General features: G+C 35.9%; 1 protein-coding gene across 3 annotated transcripts in view; it reads right to left on the bottom strand.

Annotated features, from left to right (window-relative positions):
* Positions 1-8,125: 8,125 nt before the first annotated feature.
* Positions 8,126-24,552, bottom strand: part of Gabra1 (gamma-aminobutyric acid type A receptor subunit alpha1) — a 53,596-nt gene continuing 37,169 nt past the window's right edge. For all 3 annotated transcript variants that reach the window (XM_052758479.1, XM_052758480.1, XM_052758481.1), the window contains 3 exons: positions 17,712-17,864; positions 12,759-12,961; positions 8,126-10,435 (listed from right to left, as the gene is read on the bottom strand). In XM_052758479.1, the coding sequence (XP_052614439.1) occupies positions 10,124-10,435; positions 12,759-12,961; positions 17,712-17,864 (668 nt within the window). In that variant the 3' untranslated portion in view covers positions 8,126-10,123. The remainder of the gene's footprint in view (positions 10,436-12,758; positions 12,962-17,711; positions 17,865-24,552) is intronic.

Raw genomic sequence — 24,552 nt, 5'->3', positions numbered from 1 at the left:
CTCAGCCATTTTGGTTCCCTCTATTGAGAATTCTCTGTTTAGATCTGTACATCATTTTTTAATTGGATTATTTAGTTTGTTGATGCCTAGTTTCTTGAGTTCTTTATATATTTTGAATATTGGCCCTCTGTCAGATGTGGAATTGATGAAAATCTTTTCCCATTCTGTGGGCTGCCATATTGTCCGATTGACAATATCCTTTCCTTTGCAGAAGCCTTTCAGAGACTGAAAGGCAGCCTACAGAATGGGAAAAGAGCACTGTAGAAGCTAAAATCTTATTCATTAATTTTCTCACTCTGCTACATTAAAGTTCAGTATTGTGTGTGTGACACTGAGTAGATAATTTTCCATATTTGGTTTTTAACATTACACATCAGTCATTTAGAAAACCTGGTCTTTCAATGAGTTGTGAAAATCTTTATTAAAAGCTCAAACTTGATCATGGGCGATAAACATTATTAGTTGCTCTTTTTTGAGGAGACTGTATATGTTCATTCATTTTGAGGAAATGTCCGCTTTACACCTGAATTAGAACCCATCCATTGTTTTTAAGTGAAAATATTTTATAACACAAGATTTTTCATGAAAATTATAGAAAATATTCCAGTGCTTTTCATTGAGGCATCATGGTAATTTATCAAGCAGCGAAGGCATCTTTTCTATGCATTCCCTTTCAGCCCACAGAATACTAAGAAGGCATGAACTCAGCAGTTGATATTTAATAAATCAATAGTCTTTACTGTTATATCAAGGGCATTGCTGAGCACAACCGACTGTGCTTTCTCTGTGTTGTAGAGTGATAAACAACACAGGCTCCTAGAAACTTGGAGTTTATGTTGATTCACTCTAAAAAGCAAACAGTTTTAATCACAGATGCTATTACATCCTCAGTATAAATGCCATTACTTTGAAACAGGTCTAAGAATCCTTTGATACTAAACCTCTAAATATTTTAAAGAAATCTCTGTGTTCCCCATAGCATAGCTTGTGATCTTGTTACATTTAAAGACTCACATCTTCCTTCTTAATTCATTTGCATCCATTTAAACAAAGCTTGGTTAAAACTGACAGATATTCAATAAATCTTACTCTTTCTGAGTTGGATACACAAAATTATATTACTAAAGATACTAGAATGAAGAATTTAACTTGCTATTCAAGGAAAAGTCACTTCAAATATTGGTCTGTGCTTTTTGTATGAAAGCTAACAAGTAGATTTTATTGGCTATGTAATAAGAAAATCATTTAAAGTATCTTGTTTACAGAATAAGAGATGCAAAGATGAATATTTAATAATCTATGGATAGACTGATTCTCTTGCCCATGTTAAAAAATAGAGCCATCTGGGTAGAGCTATTGATTACTTGCCTTCCTTGGAAGCTGGCATAGCAACTTCTGATACTAGGAGAGCTAGCAGTCAGGGAGGAGGCTTCTAGTTCAGGACCAGCTTGACTTCTCCTGTGTCTTCACATGTGATATCTTCAGTCATACAGTTTTCCTTGATGTTCCAGGAGTCAAATAAGAACAATGGCACTATTATTTGGGGTTGTCTCTTGGACCCGTCCTAAGCAACAACTATTTCTATTGTTTTAAACTGGGTTTTTTGCTAGGTAGAATCTGGCTCCTAGGGAGAGAAACATCACCTCACAGAGAGTAGCTTCATTTAAACTCTATATGCGTATAATATGTGTACACATATGTTTATGGTAAAAATAGAAAAATAATGTTTCTTTGTGCCATTTATTTTCAAACATCCATAGCATTATATACCCCTCTTTCCTCCCTTTCCCTATGTATTATCCTCCTTCTTCAAACCACTAGGTCCAGCCCAGCAGTTTATCCCCCATGGTACAAAAGTGGCACTTATATCTTTGGGATAACCGACAATTAGGATAACCTAGTTGGACTTACAGTCTACTCTTCATGTGCTTCTTCAATATAACAAGAATTCTCTTCCATAGCCCAATAGGAGCTTCACCTTTACTTGAACAAAATTATCTCATGTCTTATGACTCATTGTCAAATGCAATGGGAGCATCATAATGCAATGTGTTTTGTGGAGAATGGAGCTTAATTTCAGCAAGATAATTTTTAGAAGAAGTAAAAAGTAAGGTGGGTGTTAATTATGTGATGGTTAAACATCTTCAAGCATTATTTCAAATGCTCACCAAAATAATATTTCTATTACTCATATATCCCTGCCAAAAAATTACTTTTTAAGATTTAAGTAGTGAATTTCTGAAGAGGAATTTAGTTAACTCTGCCCATTCTAATATCTTCTCTATGAAAGTGATATTTCTGAGCAAAACAACTGAATAGTACCCCCCACGTGTGTAATATTGGTACTTGAAAAGTTTGGTAAGGATATTACAAGCAATGTTGCCTTTTGGGGAGTGGGGTTTGAGACAGGGTTTCTCTGTGTAGCTTTGCACCTTTCCTGGAACTCGCTCTGTAGACCAGGCTGGCCTCAAACTCACAGAGATCCGCCTGCCTCTGCCTCCAGGATGTTGGGATTAAAGGCATGTGCCACCACTGCCCAGCAAGCAATGTTACTTTTAATTTGATAAAATTTATAAAAGAGTTGTAAACCTCTATGTGACTTGAAAAGGATGTGTGGTTCAAATAAATGATCACATAATAGCCTTATAGACATTAGGAGGCCAAGGCTTTTGGCTGGATAACATTCTGTAGATTTTTATTACATTCTAATTTAATAACACCCAGATTCAGTAGAATCTTAATGTTATCCATTATAAAATACCATGTCTTGAGGCATCATATTATTTTTAAGCCAACAAAATTCAGCTGTTGTGCATCTATGACCATTAAATATAATTTGGGTCACTATTTGCATGAGTATGTGACATTTGCAGACATGCTTAAAAGAGAGCAATCACTAACTTGCCCTCTCAAATTCAGTGTCTATAATCAACTTTCAGTTTTCTTAGTAACTTTGATATTGGTGTCCTGTTTACATGGAGATGTGAATCAAGCAGCTTGGAGCAACAGTGGCTAGGGAGGAAGGATCACATTTAGATAACACCATTACCATAAACTGTGCAAACGAGGTAACTCACTGCTCTGCTGCTGTGACCTCCTCTATGAAATGAGGCTGCTGCCCTGGATGTACCTTTCCAACTTCATGACCTAAATTTCATTCCTAAAATAAGTGGCTCTGGTTCCTTGTATATGAATGTTTAAATACAATCCATTAGGGTTTATTTATGTTCCTCTTTCTCACAACAGTACTTCTCTATGTTGGCATGTTTATTCAACCACATACATTTCTTAGGATTTTGCTAGATGATGATGAATATGATAAAGGTGAAGGATGAGATGACAAATATTGACCAAAGATGCCATCTCATCTCCAGAAAGATCCAGGTTTACATACATACATACAAACATAGATATGTGTATCTATAACAAAACAAAACATGACAGTGCTTTCCATCTTTATTAAAAATGTAAACTTATAAATAACATTTGCTTGTGCTTGTATTAATTCATGATAATTGTCTGGTTCTAAATAGTGGTATGCTGCAGAGATACTGAATACCTATGCCATTATGGATTACTTTGACGAAATCTTAAATACCCATGTGCTACACAATGACATGATTTAAGACAGGAACTTCTTTTAGTGTACAAGATGAATAATAAATGTATTTTTCTTTTTGAAGAATTTTAACTACATTTGTGAGTGTGTGCGTATGTGAGTGTGGGGGTGGGCAGCATACGGGGATGCTATGGCACCAGTGTGCAGGTTAGAAGACAACTTACAGATTCCTCCTTCCACCGCCTTGGTTCAGGAACTGAACTCAGTTTCTCAGTTTTGGGAATTGCCTTTGTTTGCTGAACCATCTTCCTAGCACAGTAGTAAACTGCTTAAAGTTAAGTTTTAGCTAATAGTTGTCTGATATAGTCTATGTATATTGGTATTTAGAGAAGAAATAAAATGAGTTTAAGTTATGAGAAAGAAAGCACCCTTTCAGCTAGAACTAGATGTTTCTGGAATAATTTCTTAGGGTCATTGTAACAAATTAGCACAAGAAGATGATTGTATTCAGCAGAACTCTTTTTTCAATATTCTAGAGACTTCAACACGTTGTCAGTGCTGGACTCTTTCCATGATTCTGGAGAGAATTCTTTTCCTGTCTCTTCCAGCTCTGCTGGCATCAGGAGCTCATGCACATCACTCCAATCAGGCCTCCACCTTCTATGGCCTTCCTGTGCCATTTCCTCCAGCCGCAGTCAAGCCTATCCATGCCGTTATAACATAATAAGCTTTAAATGGTGGTCATTAAACTTAGGCCTTGATAGTTGAGAATATCTTCTTGAGGCTTTTTATTATGGTTGCAAGCACTGCCACACATAATAGAAATTAAGCCACAAGTTTTAAGGTTTGAGCAATGTTGGTATTTATTTTTGAATAGCTACCATCCAAAGCAATCAAACTGTATACAAATGTGCTTTACAGAACTGTTAGCTTATTACTCTATATGCCACCTATGTCTAAAAAGAGGGAGAGAGACTTCCAGCAATAAAAGGCTTATTATATACATCTTTCTATCCCCAAGGTCAAGCCTGTTTTCTGATAGACACCCACTCACAACACAAATCTACTCAATAAGTTGTTTTAATACCTCCAACCTGAAAGCTGTACCAATATTTATATTTTTAAAAAGATTTTTATGCCACCTGGCTCAACTCTTTCTTATTCATAAAGTAGAAGAGTAAAGTGTTAAGGTGGTACTGTGGTACTTGCCATACTAAAAAGTGAAGTTTTTGTTCTGTCTCTTAGAAAATTTGAGAAATGTGCATGGTGGTCTCTGATCTACCTTTAGTGAAGGGCTTATCCATTGTAGCTCTCTTTATATTTTATTTATATAATAAAGCTGAGCCTGGCGGTGGTGGCACACGCCTTTAATCCCAGAACTCGGGAGGCAGAGCCAGGCGAATCTCTGTGAGTTTGAGGCCAGCCTGGTCTCCAAAGCGTGTTCCAGGAAAGGCACAAAGCTACACAGAGAAACCCTGTCTCGAAAAACCAAAATAAATAAGTAAGTAAGTAAGTAAGTAAGTAAGTAAATAAATAAATAAATAAAGCTGAATTTATAAGGATAATCAGTTTCTAGAATTTACCCACTTTCAGTGGTAGTCTGTAAAAAGAAATGTAACTGTTGAGCCAGAAGCGGTGAATATCAATATAGACATCCTTAAGTCATCACAATTTCTTGCCTGAATACCTGTGTTTTGATGGGAAACACACAATAGTATTATGGAGGGAATTTTTATTGCTCAACTCTGAGGTAGTAGGGATCAAGAAACTCAAATTATATTTCACAAGGTGTTTTCATAAACACTTCAAGGCAGGACTGCATGCAGCTTGCACATTTTCCAGTCTCTAACACTAGATCTCTATTATTGCAATCCACAATTCGTTTTCAACACTGTTGAAGCTGATAATAGTGAAAATATCCTCGAAATGTTTCCCTACACATAAATTAGTTCAAAATTGGAGCTTTTGGAGAAAGTAGACAGAGCCACAAAGAGGGATAATTACATTTACTGGTGGACCTACAAAGAGTTGGGCTATAATGTAGGAAGGAGAAAAATCTTTCACTTATGGTGTCTGAAATTGAGGAAAACAATATTACTTTCAACAGTAATCGAGTTTTTATATTAAGAAAAACATTTCCTCTGATTTAGCAGGTTCATTGAATTTTATTTCTCCATTTTGCTTGTATGTATCTTTCCATTTGTGGTGCAATTTGACAGTTACCAGTTTTATGCTGAGTGGGATAGAGTCACTAGGATGTATTTCAACGAACTTTGAATTCTCTGTCATTAACAGTAAAAATGCATATGCTTTCCCCTAAAGAACTGTCACCTTCTGTCCCTTTCCCCCCATTCACATGGATTGTTGAATCCATAGCATAAGTGGTGGGTAATGCTTATCCCACCTGTGTACTATTCAGTATTCCATTAGCCAGCAGTATCTGGGGACATTTTAGGAATACAAATTTATTAGGTTCATCCAGATTTATTGAATTGGAAAGTATAGGTTACATCAGGTCATCAGTTCTACAAAGCCCTTCTGGGCAATGTTACGTAGGCTTAAGCGTGACAGCCACTGAGAGATTGCCTTCCAGAATCCTCAAGCTGAATCGTCCTATTATCTCATAGAACTTCTTCAAGTGTAGGAATAGGAACACTGTACATGAAGCCATAGGATAAATCTCTCCATCAATGTATTGGATAGGTCACACTGGCTTCTTACTGTTCTATTCTCAAATGTATAAATTTAATAGTGCGTAAATTTGACATGTGAGCCCCTGTACCTTTTGCCTTTCTGTTCTGATTTTTCACTTAATATAATGTCTTCCAGTATCACACAATCTGTCACAAGTGACGGAAGTTACCTTTTTGTGGACTGAATAGTATCCCACCATGATGTTAATTCATCAATGGGATGTTTTTAAATGAAAAATTTATTCCTTTTAAGAGCGTTCACCACTCCTCCTAGTGAGTGATAGCTGTCCATTTATCTTTCAAAATCCAATCTAGGTAACAAGTTCATTTTAAAAATGTCTTCTTACCCTTCTCAAAAAATGAATTCTTTACATCTGTACAATGATTATAGTTCTCTTAGGAAGTATAGTAGCTTCATGTTCACTTTTACTCTATGTTATTACTAAGTGTAAATTGTCAGCTAAAAGAATAAAAGAACATGAAATATATATTCTCTCACCCTCTCTAGTGTAATAGAAGGGATGAGCACAGCAAAAAGCCTTGGAAAATGTTAGTACAGGTCTTGCAATGAACTAAATCAACATTGGAAGGCAATTGTTTTGGCTAAATCTTGTTGCAATAGAATGAAGTCAGATATTTGTTTTGGTTTATTAAAAATGGTATATAAATTTAAAGAACTCTATGTATTTCAATGAACAGATTATTGGCAGTGATGTTCTAAGCCTTTTTTATTCCCTTGATGCTTATGAGAAGCCTTGACATGGACCCAGTTACTTAGCCAAATAACCATCATTCCCTGTGTTCCTTCCTAGATATGCTCAGAAATTAATGAACCTGGACAGTTACACAGTTTACATGTGCAGGTGTCACTGGATCAAGTAATGCATATTATTGTATATTATATAACATGGTTAATATTTCTGGTTTCTTTTAAGTTTGAAGAGGTTGCTGCATTTGTTGTCACTGAACCTACATTATTTTGGTCCTTTCACCAAAGGACAGATTACCCCCACATTATCTCACCTATCACAACCAAACAGAATTTTATCTCTACATTGGATTTTGTTCTGTTCCTTGTATGTTTCAAAAATGCTCAAATGTTACTAGCAATATCAAACACCAATAATTTGGTAAATTCTAGTTCTTAAGCAATCATTTGCAAATAATAATTTAAGATCCAACTATTGACACATCTTCAAAGACTCTTCTGAGTTGCCAGGTTGCTGTTGCTACTTGGTACTTGAAGGTGTTTCTAGCCCGAAAATGCGTTAAACAGGGCAATGAATGGACCTTTGCATGTTGTGTAAACAGAATCAAGTATTCCAGTTTATTATTTAATAATGTAAGCTTTATTATTATAATAGAATACAGTGAGACATGAGATTAAAAGCTTTTGCTAAACGCTGTAAAGCGAGACATGCAGCTGCCATGAGCAATCTTGACTCAGGTTGGGTTTTATTGCCACTTCACTGCACTGAGGTGCATAAACATTCAGTGTCATCTTTTTAAAATATTCCTGGGAGTCAACAGGAACTGTCTTCTATAAGAGTGTATCTTTATTTTTTTCAAGGAAGACTTAACTAGTATTACATGGTTTAGCAAAGCACTCTTGTAAAGCTACATAGAAGAATTTCTCTTTGATAAGTTTGCAATCAATTTACACAATAGAATATTACTCACATGTACTAACAAACTAAGAAATGAGGGCAATGCAATCATTGCAAAGCAGTAAGCAGACTAATAAGAGATATTCACATCTAATGAGCAAAATACAGACCCAAAACTAGGCATGAGGAGTCTGGAAGATAAAATGCTCTCACTAAACATGTTAGGTTAACGTCGGAAAATAACAAGATAAACGGCAACACAGATGTTAGAGCCATAATTTATTTTATTTTCTATACATATCTATACACAAAATGTCCTTGGTTCAGCCATTTTTGGCATAGCTCATGAAATTTAGGCAGGACCAAATCGAACAATGAAGCACATTTAAAATGAAACCAGAGATTTGTCATCTTTAGGGAAACACAAGCAGTGTGTTTTCCAAAATCATTGGATAGCAGCTTGTTGAAAAAAAAACATCACTCAAAACTCAGGTATGCATTCTAATTGTCTTATTTGGCAATTATGCTAAAAGGTTTATGTCATGGTCTTATAAATGTGATTAGACCATGATCTGTGGATTCTGAACACTAGAGTTAAATATCTGTGAAAATCTATCAGACAAAAGGAGACTTCAAAAATACCTTCTTCATAAATATTTACTTCTAAAACATCTGGGCAGTAATGAAAGGCTAGAATTTTTTTATAAGGAATATTAATGGACCTCTTTTATTTAAAGCCCTTACATAGTATACCTACAAATATATTGCTGCAGTATAAATGAAATGTAATAATATTACTCAATAAAAGCTAGTTCCTGTACATTCTTTCATGTATTTTATATTGGATGCTACATATGGTAGAGCACTTATTGAAATAGTTGGTATCAGCAAATAAAGAAATAATATACAATTGGTCTTCTAGCTCCAACTACTGTTCCCTATTTTTTTTCTCTTTATCACAATAGCCTAAAGTAGGGAAAATATGGTATGATAGAACTCGAGCAGGTAGCAACTGATCTTCTATTGAACACCGGGCAACAGTGAAATTATGAGCGTTCTCTATATAGTTGGATTTCATACTCAATATGTTTTAAGTGGCATCTGTCTCCTACAGGCTGTTCTGTTCTTAAATGCAGGCTCTAAATGTATTTCCATAGCATTTAACAACATTCTAACAGCTAAAAGTGGAGATTCCTCAATGATATTTTAAGAACATAACTTTTAAAAAATGTTTAAATGTACAATCTCATGCTGAATATTTACATATATAATTTATATATTCTATTTTTTGTTTGCTAGTCATAAATTTCAATCTAAAGCTTTTGATGTAGTTATATAAAAGAATACATTCAACAATTCTAGAGCTTGCAAAATAGTTTTGCCCTTCTGAAAAAAATCTTCATCATAAGAATAGAGTGATTCTTGGATGAATGGGCTATATGGGAATAAGAGTGAAAAGGGAGGATAGTTTTCTAAATTATTCAATTAATTTATTTATTTCCTCTTCTACCAAGTAAACTTCTGTGTTAGGCTTGCTGATCTCCATAGTCTACTGGCAAAAGCTCCGATGACGACAATGTAGCCGGTTAAAAGGGTTTCTTTCCATCAGATTCAGAGTGCTACTTTGACAGCCGCATCTTACCCTGTCAGACTTCCATAAATTCGAAAAGAGCGTTGAACAGCAAAATATTACGTAGTGAGATCGAAAAAGAGAAAGCCTAGGGGATTTTCAAGTTGACAAACAAAACATTAAATCTATATATCGGCTTAAACCATGAAACAAGTAAAAACATAAGCACACCATTATTTGTGCAATAACGACATGAATTTAAAGTTCATTAAACATTTGTCGTTTGTCGTTTTTTAAACACCTTCACACAAAAATATTTTGACATATATATTTTTTGAGAATATTTGGAAATATATATCTACAAATGACTCTGTGGTTATAGTTAAGCTCTGTTTTTCTTCTACTCTTCGTCCTATCTTGGGACCTCCTTCCCCTCCCCCTTCCTCTCACGTCTGTCACCTTCTGACATGATTTTGCTCCCTGACTTCCTCTCAGAATCCTGTCTCGACGCTGAGTACTCTGTCTGCTCTGGACTGTCAGACAGGGGTCTCTTGTTCTTGTATAAAATATGGAAATAAGGAAACCTTCAGATTCTTTAAGACAGAGGCAGTAAAGCAGATAGGAATCACTGCGTTGAGAACAGAAAGCGATCCTCGGTGCAGAGGACTGAACAACAGAATGCGACTAAAGGAACCTATTGATGTGGTGTGGGGGCTTTTAGCTGAGGCTCTCTGTTTAAATACGTTGCCCAATAGACTAGGTTGAAGATGCCAAATAGCAGGGGGAAGGCTATTCTTGACAGTCGGTCGATTTTGCTGACGCTGTTAAAAGTTTTCTTGGGTTCTGGTGGTTTTGTCTCAGGCTTGACTTCTTTTGGTTCTATGGTCGCACTTTTAGCAATAGTTGCCAAGCCAGGATCACCCCTGGCCAAGTTAGGGGTGTAGCTGGTGGCTGTCGGAGCATATGTGTTGTTTTTCTTAATGAGAGGATCCTTCACTTTCTTTGGCTGGAGAAGAAAAGGCAATTTATTTAGCAAGAAGTGAGGAACAAAATGATAAGTTTCTGAGCAAAACAGCACTTGCTGCAAAATCAAAATCTTTGCTTGATTTAAAAATCTAAAAATCTGAACCTCTTCTAGACAGCTCAGCTTGTCAAAATGTCTCTCAGCCGTTCTCACTGTTTCTATATTTGTGGGCAGGGAGGGCCTTTGTAAGTCTGGTCATCCATGTTGTGAGGGACTTTGGTGACACAGCTGTCTTTGAGTCATTTCTGCTCCTGTGGGAAATCCCTCACCCATATTTGTGTTAGCAACTCCAATTAAACCCTATGGTTCAGTTAAAAAAAAATTTAAAAATCTGTAATTTATGACTAACGTACTGTCACCATTTGAAAAGCCAGATGATGTTTGTAACCTTTTAGATCAAGAGGTGGAATCTGTTCCTTCGTGGATTGAATGCAAAGCAGACTTGGTATTATAGAAGGGATGTTATGCAAGCTTAGGATACTGGATTCAAACATTTTCGTCTCAGCCTTCCCCTTCTAGATGCTTCCTGAACAAGAAACGAAGCCCAGGATAGACTAGAGAATACCCTGAGAATGGATAGAGTGCTAGACTCCTGGACAGCCAGTTGAGGTCTCAGGCATGTGAGGAGGTCAAATGTTACCCCACTTTGGTGGACCCTCCAGTTAATCACAGTAGTGTGAATGAGCCCAGATTACATGAAAGGAACACTCCAGGCTGTCCCCAGCCACAAATTCAGAATCACCAGCATCTAACTAGCTACTGTTTGAGGCTAGTTCATAGGCCTTCCATCAGTAGGCTTTTCCTAAACAGTTGTCCTTTTTCAGAGTTATGTGATCTTACACAGTTGCCATTAGCCATGTGTAAATATTGAGCACTTGAAATATATCTAGACTGACTTGAAATGTACTAAATATAATAATATGCATGGGATTTTGATGATTTGTATAAATAAAAATATAATACAGTGTTCGTCCTCAATGGGTTACAACTACAAAGCCAGTATGATTTATGTATTGTATATATTGGAAAGAAGTATATTCATCATCTCATCATGATTAATGTTTATTTATACTTTTTTCATGTATTATTATTTTTAGATTACTTTTCTGAGATAGGGTATCACTATATAGCTTTGGTTAGTCTGGATCTCATAGAGATCACCTGCTTCTGCCTCTCAAGTGCTGGAGTTAAAGATATGTGTGCCAACATGCCTGGCTATTTATACATTTAAAATAAGGCTACTAGAAATTGTTAAGTGGCCTGTGTAGTTTACATTTGTGCATTACAACATTTGCATAAGGCAGCAGCTGTAGGAGAGGGCTTCCCAATGTTTTGTGTACATTAAATCAAGGAAATCTTTATGTGAGGATAGGGAAAGTATACCTACTCTTGACTTTACTGAAAGCTGAAGGTAGTTAATTTTTCAAATTAACCAGACTAAAACATGGAAATAATTAAGCTCAGAAAACAGCCAAAGGGGTATCTTTTTTGTTACAAAAAATATACAAGACTAGAAAAATAATGGATTTGTTTTTGCATTTGATATTACATTTTTATTTTGTTTTGTTAAAAAAACAGTTTCTGAAACCACGGAAGGCACATTTTAATAGATACTTTCATCTTTGAATGTCTCTCCTTCTTTCTCTTACTCTCTACCTGCACATTGATGCAACCAAACAACCTCCACTAGAGCAAAGCTAAGTAACAATTTGGGCAATGTTGATTTGCCACATTTGTAACTTTCCTGCTATACCACATCTCATTCAAAAGAGCTACTCATTTCCTAGAAGCAACATGTGTATGCACAAATGCGTAGCAAGTTACATAAAAGTTACCAGGTGCAAAATACTATGTACACATACTTGCTTATAGATTTTATACAGCTTGCTTAAAAGCAAGTGAGCCGGGCGGTAGTGGCGCACGCCTTTAATCCCAGCACTCGGGAGGCAGAGCCAGGCGGATCTCTGTGAGTTCGAGGCCAGCCTGGACTACCAAGTGAGTTCCAGGAAAGGCGCAAAGCTACACAGAGAAACCCTGTCTCGAAAAACCAAAAAAAAAAAAAAAAAAAAAAAAAAAAAGCAAGTGGCTAAGTGGTAGCAGAACTGGTCTTTAAACACAAGCCTGATTCAAATGTCCAATAACAAAATAATTAATCCACCGCACTTTGTTTTTTACAGTCTAAGAAAACAAGAAAGGAGTCCTCATCATTCCTCTCTTGCATCTAAACCCACAAATCAACATATTCCATCTACAAGGCTTAAGGCCTCAAAATCCTAATATAGCAAAGAGCCACTGTGGTATTTACCTTTTCTGGAACCACGCTTTTGCCATCCCATGCATAGCCTCTCTTGGTGAAATAGTTCACTGTGGCAAATTCAATCAGAGCTGAGAAAACAAAGGCATAGCACACTGCAATAAACCAGTCCATAGCTGTTGCATAGGCCACCTTCGGGAGGGAATTTCTGGCACTTATACTCAAGGTTGTCATGGTCAGAACAGTTGTCACTCCTGTAACGAGAGAAATTAAGTAAATACACTGGTTCATTGCAGAAAATGTCATGACAACAGGCCTAAGCTTGTTCCCTTGATCAAAGGGTACCAACAGCATCATATCTGTAGTGGAAGAGTCATGATGTAGCCTCAGTATAGTCTAAGGTCAATAGCACAGCAATGTTAAGGGTCATTAGGAAGAGATAAACTACTCTGCTAATTGAGAATCTGTTCCTGAAACAGTGAACTTCTTTAAATAGGCATCTTGTATGTGTATCCTGAGTAAGAAAGGCGATAATATCATTCCATGCACCCAACTCTTGATGTAAAAATCTTAGATAACAACTGCCTGTGATATTCTAGAAATATTTATAGTGTTTAATAGTCTTTGTCCCAAATGTAGAAACTTGAAGCTCAATTAGCCCTTGATAGAGGAAAGCTAAGTCACAATTTGGGGAATGCTGATTTGCCACATTTGTAACTTTCCTGCTATACCATGTCTCATTCAAAAGAGCTACTCATTTCCTAAAAGCAACATGTGTATGCGTAAATGTGTAATAAGTTACATAAAAGTTACTATGGGCAAAAGACTATGTACACATACTTGCTTATAGATTTTATACAGCTTGCTTAAAAGTAAGCGGCTAAGTGGTGGCAAATCTGGTCTGTAAACACAAGCCTGATTCAAATGTCCACGATCTTTCTTTTTTCTAATGTTGCCTCATCTTCTCTACTCTGCAATTCCAGGCCTAATGATTAGGTGATCTATATTCAAAGTCAAAACAGTTTGTTAAGTTGGTTCTTTCTAATTTATTTAGATATTTCAATGAGACAGAGTGTGGGTAATGATACTCTTTACTGTTGATTGAACTACCATATGAAACACACTGTATTGGTACCATATACTGACTTTAATGCTTTGAGATGCCTTTAGAAAAATTTACAAATGTTTAAAAACAGTTCAAAGCAAACCTGCCAGAAAGGGTCAAAAATCACCACCAGGCAACCTTGAGCTACTGCAAGGAAGGGTCCAGACATTAGCACCCTGGTAAATGAATTCACAGACCTAAGCCACTATGCCTGTAAAATGGCTAATTCCATCTCCAATCTCTCTACTGTCAATGCCATCACTAAAATTCTCAGAAAGGACCATCTTTGCAGTCACTCACATTATTGTGAGGATTACATTAAATAACTTGAAGATGATAACTATTGCATTGCTGAGGAAGGAGCTGTCAATCTATGATTCCTAATCTGGGATTAACTCCTCCTGTTGATAGCTTTAGAAAATCAGTTGAGCTACACAGCTGATAGAAAATTTTTGGAATCTGTTTTAAACCAACAAGTGTTCTTAGGTTTTCCAAGAATATCAAGATAATTAGGGTTTTTTTTTTTTTTGGTTTTTTTGTTTGTTTGTTTTTGTTTTTGTTTTTCGAGACAGGGTTTCTCTGTGTAGCTTTGCACCTTTCCTGGATCTCGCTCTGTAGACCAGGCTGGCTTCGAACTCACAAAGATCCGCCTGGCTCTGCCTCCCAAGTGCTGGGATTAAAGGCGTGCGCCACCACCGCCTGGCCGATAGTTAGTCTTTTAACTACAATAGGAAATGAAATACTTAAGAAGAAATACAGTAGAATATCTATTAAATGATATTCTTGACATATGGTCAGGATTGTAGGAAATGTATTTATTTTAAGTTTGGATGGCACAGGGTTCAGAAAATTCTAGGGCAAGTTCCTTATTACATAACCAACCTAAAGAATATTAGTTGGCAAACTGCCCCCAAATTTACATATCAATATTAACTAGAGCAGATAGCAAGGTAATTAAAAGTCAGTAATTGGGGAACAGAGCAGCCCAATTCCAAATCCCAACTCTATAATTGCTAAATGACCTTGGGACAATTTCCCCACAATCTCGGGCTTCTGGATTGTTGCTTTTAATTTCTGCCTTGCTAATTGATTTTATTAACTCTAACTCACAGTATTATTGGGAGTATTAAATAAGATAATAAAATGAAATATTTAATTCTTAGCCAAAGGGTTAAGGCAAATATTAATGACTATGAAGGAAAATGTCTGGTTCTATTTAATGTGTCATTACTATCATAAACTCCAGTTTCATAATGTTCAGTTTAGATATGCAAATATTGAGAGTAATCTAGAAATTAATTATCTTACCCCAAAAACCCTGTAAACTAAGACTATACAGAATAGTTTAAGGTGAGTGTGTGTGTGTGTGTGTGTGTGTGTTTGTGTGTGTGTGTGTGTGTGTGTGTGATTTGAAATTACTCTTGTATAAAAATGCAAAGGAACAAAATGTGTTACATGGCTTTTAAATTCCAATGGTTAAGCCTGACAATTACTATTTTACCTTTCCTGTGGATCCATTTAAACATTGTTTTTCCTTCCTTGTACTTGCATTTGACTAGAAATAGGAGCTCGGACAAAGAATTTTAAAAGGCCAATGTTATATAGCTATTACTGGGTAAAATTAAACCTAAAGCTTGGATCTTTTTAAGCAGCAAATTTACATGGCATTGCCAGCAAATAAGAGAGCATAGGAAGACAAAAAGATCATATTTTCAAGTCATAAAGTAGACCGGCTTTGCCTCAGTTTGGACTGCTTTATATCAAACTGTTATAACTCTAGTGAGATTATTTTTTCTCTTTTGATATTTCTTTACATACTAGGGACTTTCTTTGACATCCACAGAGCGCAGAAGAATGTGCTAAGTTCAAGCTAAAAGGAACAGAAACATGTACTGAATAAATGTTAAAGGGCTAAAGGGCTAGGAAAAATGTATTTGTAATTTCTATTGAACTTAAACACCACAAATATATGACTTTGCACACAGAAATATTTGCTATAGCTGAGTTTACTATTGTACACTTATGTTCACCAAAAGGTCATTGGTCGTTGTGGTATAAGATCATTGAAAATGTTATAAGCAGTGTTTTGGATTCATAAAACACTGAAATACTTTGGTGAATTTCCAAATAGAAAGGATAGTCTTGGGTTGGAAAAACAGGTAAGAAAAAAACCATTTCCTTATAGTATTGGTTCCATTCTTCTGAAATAAAATAAAACAAGACCCAAAACCTAAATCATGCATTTAATTCAATGTTTATTTCCTGGTGTGATGAGGGCTCAAATGGAATGCCCATACAGAGCTAAGAATCTCTCAGGAGGCCAGTCTTTAGTGTATTCAATGGTTGTTAACATTGACAAATGGGTACAAATAAAAATGAATTTGAAATGAACTGCTCATTTACTCTGCAGCTGGAAGTCATTTTGCAGGTTAATTTAGTTGTGTGCTTAAGCTGTTGTCAGAAGACCAGAGAACAAATTAGATGGTTTTCAACCTGCAAGCATTGCTAAGTTCAGAAGACAAGACACTCCTGGTGTGATGGGGCAGAATTTGTTTCTCTTTTTGAAAGAACTGATATGTTATCCCTTAAACACCATGGGTATTAGGGACATCAGAATCTCTGCATATGAGTTGATTTGTACATGTTTAAAGGGTTTTCAGTATGGAACATGTGACCTTCAACACAGCAGGTACATAGTAGTTGCTTGTAGAGGAAACCTGGATGAATATGTCTTCCACCAATGAGCATGTGGTTATTACTTCTAAATGAATGACACAGACCAGAGTGAACCCATCATGTGCTGGATTAATGTAGCAGTACGAAACAAAAGTGATGGTTCTGTGCCACCATGAAGTACAAGGAATCTGGAGCTCATACCTTATCTTAATTCCTCATCACCTCACCTAGTAGCTCCTAACATGAGATGAATAATTTAACTTTGTGTTCATTTGGTTTCAAGTTAATACGATGTTCATAATAATAGTGTCTGAAATGTTTTAGGTTTAAATAATATAATATGGTGAATCACATTGAAAACAACTAGTATAAAATCACATAATTATTCATATTTTATGATCATTAAAATTTCAAGTTCAAGCATGTATTTCAAGAAGGCAAATAGTTTACTTCCACATTTTATTTCCAGAACAGAGCCATTAGCTTGTTGCACTTCAAAAAAGCTCAGTGATTAAGTGACTGGATAAGTTAACTGTAACAAATATTGCTTTCATCAGTCTGAAAAAGACAGTTGAGATGGTGTGGCTGGGATTCAGTCAAGAAACACTCCTGTCTATGAAATGTAAACTTTAAAATAATATATCAGTAGGTAGGTTTTCACATTATACAAGGGTGTTTACTGTTCAAATATCTTTCTATTCTATTGCCTTAACTTGCAATGCTCAGGTTATTTTAGAGACTCTGATAGAATTCTAACTCTTTAGGGGTGTACTTGAGAGGTAAAGGAAGTATCTGTCTATTGCTAGAGTAACTGATGACCTCTCCCTACTTAATGCAATCCTGGTTTCAACAATATAAGAAAGTATTCTTGCTATTTTTTTAAGATTCTCAAAAATCATATGCTATATAGGATTTAAATTTTTAGGTTATTATATTTTTAATCTAGTAAGTGATTTTGAAGTTTATTTCACTGTCTTCTATGTCAAAACACCAAATTAAATTTATATTAAGCCATTCTATTTGTATTAACAAAACAGTTTTCTGTATAAAAACACAAGTTTTAAAATCACACCATAATAGAAATGGTAATTCTTCAAAACTTTTTATCATACAAAGTTCAGATTTGAACACAGAGTGACATTTTTTTCATTTTCTTTGCAATGTCACAATCATGGAATAAATGCCCTCTAGACCTATACACATATATATTGATTGCCACTTACCAAAGACAGTTCTTGCTGGTACTGACTCTCTGTTGAGCCAGAAGGAGACTTGTGAGAGAATAACTGTCATTATGCATGGCAGATAAGTTTGGATAACAAAGTAGCCGATTTTCCTCTTCAAGTGGAAATGAGTAGTCATAACCACATATTCTCCTAGAGGGTGAAATGGACAGTAAGTTTGAATAATTTGCCACTGAAAAGAAGTTATTCCTTAGGGTTTCAAAGGAAGCAAAGTTCTAGAGGTTAGACACATCTTGTTTTCCACATGACATTAATATGCTAGAGGGCAAGGCCTTTGACCAAGAGAGAAAAGAAACATTCTCTCTGAGGACAAGACAGGTATTAGAATCTTCTTGTGAGTCCTTCCTTTTACCCTTGCTGTATCATATACCTAAGGGATAAAGTTGAGCTTATATTTCCAGATTGATCCTTAAAGTGATGTTTTAGAGAGCCCAACAAACAAAACCAGACCTGGTTTCAAGTGTGGCCTTTGCAAAACAGATTTGGGATGTCAGCTGAAGGTGCTTTGATATGAAAGTTGGGACAGCTGAATTTTAGTTCCAAGACTTCCTTGAATCTCAGATTAGTGATGGAGTTTGATCAGAAAGAGAAAATTAATATTGAGCTTAACTCCATTGTTTCTCAAAATTTATTTCCCAGAATCAGCTATTAATATTTGGGAAGACATAACTCTCAAATATTCAGGCACATAAAGCATTCTTTGAATTTACAAGGACATCTATACTGATAATAATAATTTTCTTTTCCTCTTAGTATTTTTTTTCAGTACTGGGGATGAAACCTAGGACATCCCCCACACAAGGCAAGTCCTCAAGCTACACAGCATCCACAGCTCTATAAGCACCCTTAGGGTTTGTTTCTATCCCTAGTCTGATCTGGGAAACAATACTAGGCACTCTCTAAGATTTTTCTGTTCTATTGGTCTGAAAGAGTAGCTCAACAGCACAAACCGTAGAAGGGTTGATTTTTCTTTACGTTAGACCTTATTCAATTGCAAATCTTTAAAATGTTCAACCTGATCCACATAGAATCTATATGTGGATGAATACATGAGAAAATAGATATGTTCAGAATAAGAAATCCTCATCTCTCTTAGAATATTTCCCTACCAGCCCCCTTCTTCCCATTCTAGACTTCTCGGTACTTGATTTATCATTTAACAACAACCCCTGGGTATCTGACTTCAGCTCCTGTAATGTGACTACAAGTCCTCCATAACTCAAATATCCTGGCTCATTATTCATCAGTCTCATACATGGCTGCTTACTCGACTCATAGAATTCAGTCATGAATCTCCCTTCTCGATAACACACTCTCACAAACATTTTTTTTTTCATTTTTATGTTTTGGCTTCTCTTAGTAACTGATTATTTCCTCCATAAATTACTGAGTTATGGGTCAAATCATCATTTTCCTTTTTATTCTTAAATAAATGAGGTATCCCTCTGTCCTCAGGTCCCTCCCTTAATCTTTCTTGGTTGAAAAGAATACTCTCCATCTCTCTTCTTACTGGTTTTGTGGGGGTATAAAAATGCCTGCCAATTGGGCAGTGAAACTAATTTGATTCTAAAAATAAGGACTTCTAATCCAAAATTCAAAGAAGGCAAATAATAGCTTTTCATGTTCCACCAACAGTTATGTTTAAAATTCATGTTGCAGTTCACCTAGCATAGTTATGTACCTAATATTCCAGTACTGGAGAACAGCGAGTTCTAGTCCAGCCTGAGTTACACAACCAGAAAAAAAAAAATCGTACGAGGTTACTTCCCTCAAAAAAATTGAACAGCACATAGCTGTCTAATCAATGCCAATAACATATTGGATTAGTCTTCACATATCAAACGGTGGTTTAGAAGGAAAGAATTCTATCACGACATTTGATTTCACCTCTGCAGCGTCTTTCAGCTCGCCTTTACTTTCTCATGGTTACTGTTCCCATCTCTTTTGGAGACTAATCACAATAAGCTATCAGCTGTCTTCTGTGCCACGAGTGGCATCTAACTCCAGTTTTTTCCTACCTTCAAATGTATAGGGATCTTTTATTCGTGATTATAATATCCTTCCTACTTAAAATATCTAAACAGATTCCCTTGAGATGATTAACTTTGGTAGCCAACTTGAGTGGACTGGTATAGCACACTTCTGGAAGTGTCAGCAAGCGTGTTTCTGAAGATGGGAAATGACTCAGGGAGCTAAGAGGTGAAGACCTACGCTGAATGTAGGTTGAACAACCCAGGGGCCAAGAAGCTGGAAGCCTAAGTATGCAAATATGCATAACTCTGTCTTAGAGTGATTTTGCTGCTGTCCTAACTTACAGGCATTAGTCTGTGGTTGCTTCTTCAGTCCTTGAAGATAAGCTTACACTAGCAACACTCCCGAGAATTTCAATAACCACAAGTCCCTCTTGTTCTGAGATTCCAAATTTCTTGAGCTGAGCAGATTTAATCTGCCTCAGCTTTGGTGTCATATAGTCTACTATGCAGCATGCTTCAAACCCATGGAACCATCCAATCATGGACTAACATATGAAAAACCCTGAGCCAAGGCCTACCTTTTTCCAATTTAAATATTGCCCTTGAGTATTTTTTCACAGCAGTAGAAAGCTAACATATAAAATTATCTATGTCAAAGTTTCTCAAACTTACAATTTGCATCTGGGACCAAATAATTGTTTGTGATTATTAAAATCTATCTTGTGCACTGCATATTATTTAGCTATTTCTAGATTTTACCTGAAACAGGGACCCTAAAACAATAGACCCCACAGAATTAAATTTCCCAAATAATCCTACACTAGAGGAGAGAGAACTAAAACTCTAGTTCAAAGGAGGAGGAACTTGCCTCCCAGAGGAAATTTCACACTGTTCCAACAGTTTATCTGGGATTACTACCAGCATATCAACATGTAAATATTTCATGGCTTTCATTTCATCTTCTCTGTAAAATTGTAGTCCTCCTAAAGGAGAGACAGACTCTAAGAACATTTTGCTCTTCCTCGTCAGAGCCACATCAATTCTCTGCTATCAACTTGTATTTTCTAATTTCTTTACAATATTTGACAAAAAGCCACTGTTTGTGTAGCTAAGCACCTGTTTACATAACTACTAGGTAACAACATCATGTGATGCTTCCTTCCCTAGAATGAAAATAGAAATGGTCTGCATTGCACACAGTAAGGAATAATCTCTTCCCTGTATTAACATGGATCATGCCTTTCCATACATTTTAACATCTCTGTACCTTTGCCAAGCAAACTCTATTTGACTTCTATTACCAAACATTTTGTTCATTGATCGATTGAGAAAAGCCGAAATACCAGATCCTCAGCAGGGTGGCAAGGAATGTCCTGAGGGGAAATTGTATTAGCCTTGGAAGGAAATGAGTTTATTTGAGTTTGATACTCAGATCTATTTTCTAGTTATATAGTCTTGGGCACCTCATGTAGACTTTCCATGAGGTCTCAGTTTTCTTATCTGTACAATAATAAAACTGCAATGTAACTGAATGAAGAATAACTCCTTTAATAGGACCTTCCATAAAAACCCTAAAATAAATTTTAGTTCCTTTCTCAGTTTTCTTCATTCTTCACCAATATCAGAACTTGGAGAAGTATTGACAAAAGAAATGCATCCAGTGTTACAGAAGAAAACCATTCCTTCATTCATCAATTGGTAGTAATGACAACATCCATTTATTGAATACTTACTAAGTACTTGGTACTTTAGTTACAGGTGTTCTTTATACTCATTAATAAAACTAGGTTTGCATTTTGAAATCTCCATTTGAATGCTATGCACAACTTTAAGTAGTTTCAGTTGAGTGTCTCTTTATATTGTTGGTGATGTCTTCAAGGTCAATAGAAAGAAAAGCAAGCTATCCTAATAGGATAAAACTCAGTTTTCTGAGATCTTTCTTAGATATATGCTCATGTTGCTTGACCATCCCAGGAGTACACTTTATTATTCCTAACTATTCATTCTACTATAGCCTGAAAAATGTCATCAGCTTAAAGGGGAAAAAATGCCATCTTTCATAAAATGTCAGGAAGATATGTATCTACCTATATTCCATCATCTTTTGTCATTTGTACTGTGACATTTTTGTGAAGAGTCTGTAAAGAATATGGTTCTGGGGAGTTATTATTTGACATTATACCATATTATAAACAATGTGTTTTCCTGAGAGATTAGGAAAGAACAGGAGGGCTTCTCCTGTTGTGAAAGCACCTGAAATTAAATAAAATCTAAAGAGCATTGGCCCAAAACTTTCAAATAAGGACAGAAGTGGCAGCAACATCAGAATCAAATTATAATTATTTAAAAGTGAAAGAAAAACAAAAAAAGTCTATATCTTAATATGGATTGAAAGTCTAGACATCAAGTGTGTATGTACTCAGCATAACAAATGAACAGTGTAGAAGAATTGTAAGTTAAATATCCTCAGAAATCATCCAACCCTGAGGGAAGTTTGTAAATAAAAAGTGACAAAGTTCCTGATACATTACACAGTAAGATTAAGGAGAATAAAAGAATGAAAGTGGGTATAATTTGGCAAATTGGCATTTGGAGTTAGTTTAGAAGTGGATTTCTCAAATGTTTGTTAACCACCGTGGTTAGTTTTCTTAGACTTCACTCTCCTGATTTGTCTACATCATATGATACTGTTGAACTAGCCTATTCCCTGGAATGCTCTGAGGATAAAATTCAACAGTGTGTGTGACAGTACTTATAATCTTAAACCCAAGGTAGATTTACAGTGTAAGGATAGAGCAGTAGATATATATTCTTTCTGACTTGGGAAATCAACCCTCAGTCAAGTTGTAAAACGTTATTGAACACTGAGTTCACAAGAATTTTTTCCACATTCCATGGAAATAAGGGAACATGAATGAGTAATAGAACTCTTAGCCTAACTAGATCTTTTCTCTCATTTGAAATATGAATTAGTTGACGAGAAAACCACAGAAGTCTTTTCTCTGGCGATCATGCACTAGGCCTTACAGATGGGATCCCTGAATGATGATCCCTGATGATGTTGACCTCGGAATGTATCTTTCAGACAAAGTCTAGAAAACTCTACTTATTTAAGAAAGGTGATCCTGTCATTTTTCTTAGTCATTTTTCTAAGGATAAAAGATAGTAATTGAGGAGAAACAGCTTACTTTCCAAGCTTACTAACATGCCTTGTGATGAAATTTGCTTTGGAAAACAAGATAATGTCAAGTTGTCCTTGAACTTTAAAACCATTGCACAAATTACTTTCTTATTCTTTTCTGGATACTGATGTTATTCTTGTCCCAATGACCAATGCAGTTATTTCATTTTGCTGTATAGGACCTGTAAATCACTGACCTAAAAATCTCATATATTGTGGTAGTATCTCTACCATTCTCTTTCTCACATCATTGAAGTGATATAGAGGTATTTGGACATGAAGCATCTCACTGGGATTACATGATGTGTGTTTACAGGTAAGCAGGATACCACTTTCTAACCTTGTAAAAGGCCATCTAGAATTGACTAGGCCCCTCAAAGGATATTAAGGTGGACAAAGGTTTCTTTTTCTATCTAGTTACTGTTGTTTTGTGTTCTAGTGCCATCATTCTCTGGTTTCTTGGCAGGAATAGGGAGGTAATTGCACTCAGTGTCATCTATCTTAACATCTTCAGGGTTCCACAATGGGGTGTGAAATGTAGTATTGACAACCTTGACAAAACCTTTTTTCCTTCTCTCAAACCTGCAGAGATGGATTCATGATGAGCTAAAGTGGGCCCAAAGGATATATAATTCCATTTGTTCAGTTACATAATGACTGTTCCAAGTAAGCCCAACCTATGCTATTGGCCAGCTCAGTGACCCAAGTGTTGCCCTCTTATCTCCTTGCCTCAGTCCACCTTTTTTAAAATTAGATTTTCTTCTCTGAATACCTGGAATTTGTTGGCATAACTCTTTAGTAAGCAAAGGATCATTTGACAAAACCATTAAGTTTAAAGATGTACTATCTGGTCCTGGAGAGTGATGTCATGGTATGGTCAAAGTCATTAAGGATAGAAGTACAGTAGAGTCTTTTTCTCCAAATGGTCTTCCAGACTTGTATATATTATTGCATGTGAATTACAGCAATGGGATTGTCTCTTTGATATTACCAACCACAATCATAAAAGATTAAGTGGGTTTGTGTTATATGATACTAAATGCATAGGACCTAGAATATTGGCTACTGTTTTCCAACAAAGATATATGCTACCAACATGAAAATATACCTCCTATAGAAATCTTTCCTCAATTAGCCTAAGCTACATTTTCCCCTTATTTACACAAAATATTTATTCAATGCCTCCTCTGCCATAGCTACTACAGAAAATAATAGGGATAAAGAAAATGGAAATGATCTCTGCCCTAACAAAAGCATTAGCACAGCACTTAGCACCCATTTTGATAATTACAGTTTATGTGTTCATCCAGCCTAGACTTTGCCTTCCATAAGAGCAAGGTCTTTGCTGTGGCTATCATTGAAACTCCAGTGCTAGTCATGATACCTGACTTATCATAACATCCATTTTTAAGAAGTAAACAGAGCTTATTTGGGTATCTTTTTTCAGCACATGTTGTAAGACAAAAAAAGAAAAGAGAAAAGAAAAGAATTTAAGACTGGAGCAACGGCCATTATGCAATAATCTGAGCATCTACTGTGTGATATTCCTCAGTGTTTTATACTAGAGTTTCACACCCACTTCTAGTTATCTTTTTAGGTATGGGGATAGAACCCTGACATTTATTCATGCTTTGCAAGTGCTCTCACAGTGAACTACAAACATCCC

This window comes from Peromyscus californicus, unplaced genomic scaffold (genome assembly GCF_007827085.1).
Source record: "Peromyscus californicus insignis strain IS unplaced genomic scaffold, ASM782708v3 Scaffold_3__1_contigs__length_106647218, whole genome shotgun sequence".
In the NCBI taxonomy this organism is placed as follows: domain Eukaryota; kingdom Metazoa; phylum Chordata; class Mammalia; order Rodentia; family Cricetidae; genus Peromyscus; species Peromyscus californicus.
This window is presented reverse-complemented; position numbering and strand designations above follow the sequence as displayed.